The 10,524-nt window shown below is 42.1% G+C and overlaps 1 protein-coding gene across 1 annotated transcript in view; it reads left to right on the top strand.

Annotated features, from left to right (window-relative positions):
- Window positions 1-8,574, top strand: part of pmepa1 (prostate transmembrane protein, androgen induced 1) — a 26,506-nt gene extending 17,932 nt beyond the window's left edge. Inside the window, exons 2-5 of the mRNA XM_035661883.1 lie at window positions 1,813-1,967; window positions 4,052-4,105; window positions 4,233-4,597; window positions 4,720-8,574. Coding sequence (XP_035517776.1) covers window positions 1,813-1,967; window positions 4,052-4,105; window positions 4,233-4,597; window positions 4,720-5,032 — 887 coding nt within the window. The 3' untranslated portion in view covers window positions 5,033-8,574. The remainder of the gene's footprint in view (window positions 1-1,812; window positions 1,968-4,051; window positions 4,106-4,232; window positions 4,598-4,719) is intronic.
- The last annotated feature ends 1,950 nt before the right edge of the window (window positions 8,575-10,524 follow it).

The raw sequence follows: 10,524 nt of genomic DNA, 5'->3' as shown, positions 1-10,524 counted from the left end.
ACTGTGAGGGAGGATTTTGTCGAGCCTCTAGATGTTTTAGCTGTTCAGTTCAGATTGATAACCTTTATTTGGAAATCTCGTTCAGTTCTTTGCATGCAAAATGTTCACACGTCAAGAATCAAGCTGTTATGTGGAGCTGGGTTATATTCTGAAACTCTTGGGTGACAGTGAAGGCGGCTTCTGCTAACCACGTAGAGGTCTTCTGTTCTGGTGAAACAGCAGTCCAGAAATCCAGTTTGGTCGGACAGGAACGAGACTTTTAATGCAGCTGTTGTGTTACCAAAAACTCCACTCTGACGAACACCAGGCCGCCAATTAAAAACTTCACTGGAACAGAGTCAGAGCACTGAGACTGTGGGTGTTTCTGAGCTTACTGTACAGGACAGTGCACAACGGCTTTCAGATAAAAGCATCAAAGTCACGTTCCTGGTGGAGCTGTGTGGGTTGTAGGATAATATTTGACTGTTTTATTGATCCAATGTGTTCATGTAAGGGCGTGGTCTGATAAGTAGTGTTGTGGAGTGCCTCTTTGATCTTGTTTTTTAAAGTGATTTTCAGTTCCAGACGAACTAAATAGTTTAAATACAGGTCTGAGAAGTTATTTATAAAGGGCTATAAATGAGTTCCAAGGGTCACCTGACCGGCTCTCTGTCTCTTTATGTCATGTAATAGCTGGTCAGAAGACAGAAAACACAACAAGACTGTGAGAACTAGCGTGTGTGTGTGTGTGTGTGTGTGTGTGTGTGTTTTGTCTGCAGGCTACTTTATGTTTTCTGTCTGACTTGGCCCTGACCTCTGCCTGCTCTCTGTGAAAAAAAGTGTGAGAAAAATGCTCCGTTTGTGTGTGGGTTGGTGGTGGTGGGGGGTGGATGCAGAGAAGGTGGGGTGTTTGTGTGGGTGTCTGTGTGTGTGTGTGTTGGGGGGTGTTAGAGCAGACTGTCTCTAAACAAAGCTAGCCCTGTCTGTCTGGTCTAGTCTGGCTCTGTGTGTGTGGCAGACACCCTGACCTCCACATAAGGACTACATCTCTGTCTGGACTGTGTCTGAAAACCTTCTTTCTCTCTCACAACACAGAAACATACTAATCTTGTCGCTCTTGTTTATTGACTTGTTTACATGCTTTTAGAATCAGATGCTGTTGTATTGGTCTGTCACAATAGAGCTGGAATATTATTTATTAAATGAATTATTTTTTATTTTTTATCACATATCAACGAAGAAGCCTGAACTAAGAATAAATACATCCATCCAAGTCGATTCATAGGTTGTTGTCAACAGATAATTAACTGCTAGATATTGCAATCATCATGTATCATATATAAAGATTCACTGCTGTTCTTTTTTTATTTAATTTCAAATGGAATATCTTTGGGATTTTCAGACTCAACAGGTGTCACAATTCTATATTCTATATTTCCATTGATTATTGACAAAAATGAATGCAGCAGAGGCCAATATATCCTAACTTTTCTCCCTAGTATGAGTCAGATTCCAACAGTATTGCAACTACACTACAATTCCCACAATGCAACTGGATAGAATCTTTTTCACTTGACTCTCCCAGCGAGAGAAATGTCCCATGTTATTCAAACACCACGCCCCAGTTTCTAATGAAGGCTTCTGTTAAACAATCTGCACTTTCCGAGCCCAAGGAAAGACAACCCCGATGACATCACTATGACGTCATCCGGGTTATTTTCTCACTCTTGACAGAACTCGCCCAGAGCCACCGAAGACGTCACGCAGTTGTTTTCACAGGTGGGACTAACCGTGACGAGATCCTGATCTTTGTTTTCTGTTCTGTTGCCGTAGCCCAGCTGGAGTTCGTCCAGATCCTGGTGATCGTCGTGGTGATGATGGTGATGGTGGTGGTCATCACCTGTCTGCTGAACCACTACCGCCTATCAGCACGCTCCCTCCTCTCCAGACACGCCCCCGCACGCAGGAGACACCTGCCACTGGCCAACGTGAGTCACATGCTACCTGCTAATATTACTGCATCAGACTTCTTCACCGGATCTGATTGATCTCTGGTACACGTACACAATAAGTGCAAACCAGTTGGCTGTCTGACCATTTAAGATGCATATTTGTGAGTACATTCAGCCACACATTCATGGCCTGAAGCTTTTGGTTCTTCAAGTAAAAAAAAGGTGGATAAATAATGATATATAGGTGAAAATATATGAATGCCTGTAGGTCACATTTCTACTCTCTGCCACAGAGAGCAGGATGTTCAGACCAAGTGGAGAGCTTTAAATATACACAGCAGCACATATTCAGTCAAAAAACACGAATGCAAGAAATGTGAACTTTTGAATTACACCTGAATGTTGGACATAGTTCATTGAATTGAGAAATAATATGATTCAATAAAAACATCAGGTCCAAACAAATGTTCCATATACAACCATATTCAACTTCTAATAAAATAAATACAGGAAAAATAGACAGACACATTGTGAATTAATAGGTAATATATGAATTATAAAAACTGTGTTTATGTTGACATTGTGTTTTCAGTAGTTTTGTAACAGTAAGGACATTTTTTAATGACACCAAAAAAGAAGAAAAATGTCCATTTCAGCCATTGTCATACTCCCCTCTCCTTCCCCTGATTCCTCTGCCTCTGTCCCTCCAATAAAGGCTAAACGCCAAAAAAAGTATGTTTAAAAAAGAAAAACTAAGTTAGAGGAGCTGCTGAGTGACAGCATGTGATCATAGTGATTAAACACTGCTGCAGGCTAATGCTAACACACTGACTCATTTCTTCATTAAGAGCCACAGCAGCTCGCAAAGACTATTTCAAGACACCGACACACGCACACACACACACACACACACAAGCTGACTTACACCTGAGGCTTCCACAAACATATGACTTCACTTGCGCTTCTTGAATCACCTGCTACTGAATCACTGATGTGTGTGTGTGTGTGTGTGGCTCCAGTCTACAAGTAAGATATGAGTAAAGGATGAAGCATAATCGTGCGCACACACACACACACACACACACACACAGCTCCTTATAAGCTCAGGGGAGTCATTGTCCTAGTTAATTTGGATTAGCAGACAGACACACTGACACACATACAGTCAGTCAGACATGCAGGCAGACAGACAGGCAGGAAAACTGTCGCCATACAACAAAAAACCTGCACAAAAGTTCCATCCAGACACGTTTATGGAAGTGTTGTCCTCTCCTCACTGCGAGCCGTGACCATGGAGGCATCGAGACACTGATTTCAAATTATTTCCACAACAATGTGAAAAATCTGTTGAGGTTTATTACTCAATGTCATTCTCAGTGATCTATACATTCATGTAGACTGATGGTGATTTATAAAAGCCCCCAGTGTCAGCCCACAGTTGTTAATGTTATTATTGTTAATAATTAATTAACAATTAAGATAATAACAAAGCTATTGCATTGCTCAACACTGATGAATTAAACTAAAAATTTTATTAATTAATTAAAAATATTTGTGTAAAATCTTTAATGTATTTTTCAATATTATCAAGATACAAAGCAGGTAGAAAAGGCATAAAGAGACACATAAAGATGGAATTTGTTGACAACAGGACATTTAAAAATATTTGTTTGTTGTACACCATCGGAGCCCTCTAGTGGACAAAAGTGTAATTTAACAACAAAAAGAAGCACAATTTTAAAGTCACAGCTACATAACGTAGGACTGCACATATACGGTTGGTTCATGCCTTCTGTCATTATGTAAAACATAATAAAAACAAAAAGATGCAATAAATATATTTCTGATATATCACAAAGTATCAACAGTAGTGTATACTATCAATAGCATATATAGGACTATATGGTTTGTTGTTGGAATAGTTTGGACTTCTCTTTGTTGTTTTGATTTAAATCAGCTTCACTGACATGAAATACAATACAGTGTTTGTTGCCAAAGCAGAATAACGGATTAAAGGGATGAACTGTACTAAAATACATGTGTTATATTTGGTAAATGGGTTTAAATCAAAGTGAAATTACTCAATAGATCAACTCAAAGATTCTATTTCTCTCTGTCAGGAGGGAAGTCTGTGGTCTTCTGAGAGTACCGGGACAAACAGTAGTCTACATGAGGTCAGTTCTTCTTTTACCAGCAAGTTCCTTTAAGCAGAAATCAGCCACATTAACCAAGTATACAACAACTCAGTGTAATGTAATACAGTATGACACAGCAGTAATTTGATGCCATTCCTCACCACAGCACCAGGTGTACAACCCACGCCCTCCAGACAGAGGAGTCCCCTCATCCTACCTACAGCGGGAGCCTCAGCAAGCCCATTCCCACTCCCAGCCTCCCCTCCAGTCCCAGCGCTTCCAGCACACGTACGCCCCGAGTCGTTTCCAGCCGACGTATCCCTACCTGCCCCAGAGCCTCATCGATCTCCCCCCCACCATCTGCCTCTCAGACGGGGAGGAGCCCCCGCCGTACCAGGGCCCCTGCACCTTGCAGCTTCGAGACCCGGAGCAACAGATGGAGCTGAACCGCGAGTCGGTCAGAGCGCCGCCGAACCGCACAGTGTTCGACTCGCACCCCCTCGACTCATCCAGCTCCTGTCTGCAGGCCAGGTAACAAGAAACAAGTTGTCATTTGTTGCAAGTTCTCAACTTCCTAAAATGGTTCCTGGGCTCCTGGAAAAGCTCCCGCTGCCATCAGTCTTCATTCACTAACCTTGCTGTCTTGCTTCCAGTTTGCAGGCCCCTCCTCCGAGTGTCCACCCAGGCATCAGCGTGTTAGAGGCCCAGGAGGCCTTGTCCCGGCAGCAGAAGCAGGGCTCTCGAGTAGAAGGAGCTCCCCCGACCTACAGCGAGGTGATTGGGCACTACTACCACCCGACGTCCCTGACCCCCAACCACAACCATCGGACTGTGTCGTCCTCGCAAGCGCCCCCGTCCTCGTTCATACACGGTCTGCTCCGACCTCCGCCTCAGCAGCAAGGAAGTGTGGACAACAGGAATGCAAGGAACACGAAGGAGAAATCCCAGAAGCCCCAGCAGGTGTGACAGTACTGCTTCCTTATTCCTAGCCTGCAGAAACACCAGAATTATGTCTGCTCACCACTTGGGAAATGGTCAGTAGCAAAAACGAGGAACAACCTGGTTTATGGTAACATCCACTCTGAATGGTTTAAGGGCTGGTTCACATTAGCTGTAGTTGTAGCTGACATGTGGTCAGTTTCCCCACTGCACGGATCGGGCTAGGATTGGGAAGCAGCACACACCGGCTTCTCGTTTAGGTAAGAACACCTGGAAATCGTATCACTCTTGCAGAGCACAGTTGCAGGAGAAAATCGGGTACTTCCTGTTCCGCAGCTTCTCACTTCATGTCTGAGGACCACTTCAGATGAACCGATGATGATGTCAGAAGAAGAAAGGCAGAAGGTGCGAAGGGAAGGATGGAGACAGAAGCCTCCTTCTTCCCTTTAACAACTCCACTTCATGCCTCCTCTTTCAGACTGATCTAACTATTCTTCATTATAAATATTTACTTGTTCTGTTTGTTTCTATAGAACTTTTTGTTTGTTTGTTCGTCTTTTTTGCGCTTACGAAAAAAAAATCCTATCCAGGCAAATGGCGAAATGTTGCAATCTTCTTGGTTCTTCCAGGTTTTTGGTTTTCTAGTGATAATCGCCCTCGCTGCTTTGACTAGTTCTGTTTCATGTTCACGACTGCACAGTCCACCGCCGGCAGTGACTCCTGCACCAGGCTTTAGCTGTATCACTGGGACACGTTAGCACATTAGAATATTTCCAGAAAGAGTTTAGATTTAGATAGTGTTATCTTAAACTAGCTTACCAGTCGTAGCACAGTGCTAAAAGTTCTCGAGCTAAACATTCTGCCTTATATCGACCAATCGATGCAGGAGTTGTCGCTAAAATCCTATTTAGTTTTGTTTTTTTATTTTATTTAATGTTTTCTAGAGAAGGTTTGCACAAAGTTCAAGACTGTTCACCACAGAAAAAGAAAGAAATCCGCAATATGATTGATGAGAGAGAAAACAGAAAGTAGGGGTATTTTTCTAAACTTGATAGATTCTTATGAGTAAAGATTTTTTTTCTGTTTTATATGTTGTCTAGTTTTAGAAAAAAGAAACAAACATCAGTAATCTGTTGGGGTGCCAACTTTCACATTGAACATTTTGCTACATACATGTTGGCATGTATATACGTTACAGATTGAGTATATATACACACATGTATGCAAACCGAGAGCGAACTTAAAAAGCACGAATTTAGAGTTATTTATATAATTGCTGAAAAGAATTGCACTATTTTTTAGGATGCGCAGATGGAACGTGTGAGAGAGACTTTTATTATGAAGGGGCTCTGTCTTTTGAGGCGTGAACAGATCGAGAGAGACCTGAAACCACACGGACTTACCAGAGGGTTGGACCAGCTCAGTGCACAGCATCCGGTATCACGAAAACATATCAAGGGGGGATTCTGACTTTGGTTCAGCAGACTCGGATCAACTATTACTGTACCATTGATTAAAAAATATAAATCCCTCGTTTATGCAAACGTCCGAGTCCTGTGAGCCAACCACAAGTCAGCATTCAACCTGTGGGCCCAATCAGAAACTCTGCTCGTAGCTCTCTCTCTTTCATTCCTTATTGGCCGAATCGTTAGCCAATCCCAAAGCTGGCTGTCACTACCTCGACCAAACAAGTCAAGCACATACGAGTTTGCTCACGTTAATCAGAATTTGCCACATCGACAAATGTCTGAACTAATCAAGACAATGTGTAATGTAACAGTAGAACAGAGTAGAATAGGATGTAGTAGAGTTTGTTTTTAATCCTCCTGTGTGTTCTTTTATTTGAATGTCAGAATTTATGTTCGTTGGGTGAAAAGAGAGAGAATCCATGCAGATCCAGGTCGCCCTACAGCCCCCTTAATGAGCGATACAATGACTGTGCACTGCTGTGGCCACACACATACCGACACATACATGTACACATTTGTGCAGACAGACAGGCAGGAAAACTGTCGCCAGACAACAACGTCTGGAGGTGTTTGTCACACACCTCCAGTTCGTCTCCTGCCTTCAACACACACACACACACACACACAGTTCCCTCTGGTAAGTCCGTTCTCTCTTGCAGGCATCTCTGAGCACTTTACTGAAAGAGACCACAATCTTCTGTCAGCCAGCGTCGGCCTCGGCTCACCGCCAGATAATAAAACTAAAACAAAAAAAAATAAAAACATAGTAGAACCTTCTAATAATATAGTTTGGATTCCTCAACCTTTAGAACCACACTTTTAAGAGATGCAAAGAGTTGTGCTCCAAAACTTAAAACATCCTTCAAGTGGAAATCCCACTACCTGGAATCATTGATTTATTATTCTGAAGTCTGTACGATCTGTAGTCGTCTACGGCTGGGTATCCTTTCAGTTATTTCCAATATTATTACCAATATAACAGCGGCGTTTCATTACCAGTGCTAACATTTTCGATACATCACTTTGAGAAAGTCTTCTTTTAATTCCTCAAATATTAAATGTTCTTTGTACAAACTGTACAAGAACTTTAGCTAATTCAAATACAGTTTAAAATTGGCAAAACTTATATATTTCGGTTGGCACCAAAAACATACAGAGGTTTGATACTCAGCTGGAGTAATGACGGACTCACTGACAGATCAAATAACCTGGTTTCCATTTAAAATTAATCATTTGTTTTTATTTTCCCACTGTGGATATTTCAGTTTTGGAACAGAAATCTTTGTGCGTTGAACGCAGCACGAGACGAGTTGTTGCAAACTAGACACACTGAAGTGTTGAAAAGTGACACGAGTGTTAATGGCAACTCGTCTTTTGTCATCTCTTTAGGAGTGTAGAAGTAAAGGTAGAACTTTAGTTTATTAAAGTAGAAGATTAAAATATGTAGAAGGTTTTGTGTCTAAAGTTGCTGCTTGTATGAAGAGTACAGCATGACCTCCACTCTTTAACCCGGTGGTCCACCGGTTGTCTTAAATTTCTATTGACGAAGGCGAATGAAGCCAGCACCCTTTAGTGTCCAGTCTTTATGCAACAGCGCCCTCCATAGGGACCGAACCAAATCACAGCCAAAACTCCCCGAAGCCGTGACAGCTCATTCTTGTAGAGAGAGGAGAGAGTCGAAAGGCCAAAAAAGATAGATTTTATAATCTGACACGGTGAATCCTTTAATCCTTTGTCTTTTCTTTTCTTCTCAAATGAGTCACAGGTGTCTGAGGCTCGATGTACGACACCAGTTTGTGTCTCTGTAACTCTTTCTAAACAGAAATGAACCCCTATAAAATTGGATTTGTTTTGTCCCTGTTAAAAGAGACATGGGAATATTGTTCCTATTAAATTTTTTCTTCTGTTTTCTGAATCCTTGCCTTCAACCTTTTTGATAAAAAAAAAGACAAAAGTTGACAAATAATCAAAAGTCACTTCTGTGTGATTCACTTACCCTCTGTCTTGTTTACTGTCTCTTTTCCTCCTTTGTTCCGGTGCTGCACTGCCATTTTTCTTATGTATTGAAAAAAAAATCATGATATAAAGAAATTAATCTCTTGACCCAAAGCAGCTAAAGGAGTAATGAGTGGATCAATCAATGTATGAATCACCTTTGACCTCAGAATGAGATTATGAGCCCGGTCCCAATATAAGTTCAGATAGCTTATTGACCTTCCTTCCCCTTCTTTTTCCTTCCCTTTCCTTCCCCTTCCTGTTTCCCTCCACCACTGTTACACTTGTGTTTGGACCGGGCTGTTTCCTTTTTAAACTGGTTCGGTTCCCTGCACTGGAGGGTTCGCAGCGGGTATGAGAAGGCTGGACAGGCTCTGATCAGAGCGTCACAGTAGAGACAAGCGATAGTGGTGCTAATTTAAAGTAACGTACCTTTAATTCATGAGAAATAAAACAGTGTAGGATCAATCTCTCGCTTCAGGGAAACCTGCGCTGGCTGACCATACAAAAAAAAAAGACGGGATGAGAGGAAGGGGGAAACTCTTTGAGAGGCTCAATGGAAACACCAATCACACATTTACTCACACACACATGAACTCACTGCTGCTGATGGAGCGCACTACCTACACCTACACACTGGTATGTTTACATGCAGAGAGGTGATAACAAGTTGTAGCTGTTCCCCAGTGTTCATTTGGCTCTTCAGCCATTTTTTTTTTGCCTTAATTTAAATTGATTAGATAAATATTGGATATTGCAAAGAGTCATTGGTCGCTGTAATCGTTTCTGACTTTCATAAAAATTAAAATGCATTCTTAAAGGAAAATGTCTATATTTTGGGAAATATTACTTTTTTACTTGCCGAGAGTTTGATGATTAATATCTTTCTCATGTCTGTACGGTAAATAAGACCAACAGCCGGCCAACTTAGCTTAGCACAAAGACTGGAAACATTTGGAAACAGCTAGCCTAGCTCTGCCCAGTGGTAATAAAATCCAGGTACCAGCACCTCTAAAGCTCACTAATGAACAAAAATTAAGCGCAATTATTTCCTGGTTGGGAGCAGCCAGGAAATAGTCTAGCACATAGTATTTGAATGTATTACACAAACAAGATACAAGGTGTTAATTAGTGAGCTTTGGAGGTTCTGATTGGTAAGTTTTGTTACTTTTTGCGCCGTTTCCAGTTTTTGTGCTTTACTGTACTGACGTGAGAGTGGTATCGATCTTCTCGTCCAGCTTGCCAGTGCTTCAAGGGCATTTCTTCACAGTCAGTGTGGACAGAATGGATGAATACAGCACCCGATAACTTCAACATATCTCCATGTGAGAGCTGAATTACAACAGACCCAAACATATCCTTTAAAGTTCATCTTAAGCTGAGTGAGCTGAGTGAAAGTCGTTCACATATGAAACCAATCAGGTTTCCTAAAATGTAGCCGAGCCAGTAATAACCTGTAGCTGTTCGCACTGATCGCACATTTCTCTTCGCTTTAAGCCAGCATGAAGGTGTGTTTTTGTAAAGTCAGCGGACAATGTCTTTTCCCAGGGCAGTGTGTGTGTGTGTTTGTGTGTGTGTGTGCATGTGTGAGTGCTGTTAATGTACACTGACTTGCCCTGGGAAAGACCTCCAGCTGTCTAGACAAAAACTAAACACACACACACAGAGCAGACTAAACAAACTAAACTAAGAACCAGACCTTCCACACACACACACACACACACACACACACACACACACACCTGGATTGCCTCACGAGTCCCCCCCTCCTTCTCCTTCTGTCTGAACGAGCTCTTCCTGTTCCCTAGAGATGCCTGCTGTCCAATGATAAAGCTCCTCTCAGACCGGCCCTCGCTGCCATTGGCTGGCTGTCTTTCGGTCTCCTTGGAAACGTTCACCGTTTATTGTTGTTGCTATGTCGTACAAGTGTGCCTGCCTGAGACGGGCGAAATGTGAGCGGCTAGCTTGGGCTGTCAATCATCCCAGGCCATGCCTCTTTACTGTCTCAGATGATGATGATGATAATGATGATGATGATGATTGGATGATGATGAT

The sequence above is a fragment of the Morone saxatilis genome, unplaced genomic scaffold (assembly GCF_004916995.1).
Source record: "Morone saxatilis isolate NCDOM2014 unplaced genomic scaffold, NCSU_SB_2.0 Contig18, whole genome shotgun sequence".
NCBI classification, from domain to species: Eukaryota; Metazoa; Chordata; class Actinopteri; family Moronidae; genus Morone; species Morone saxatilis.
This window is presented reverse-complemented; position numbering and strand designations above follow the sequence as displayed.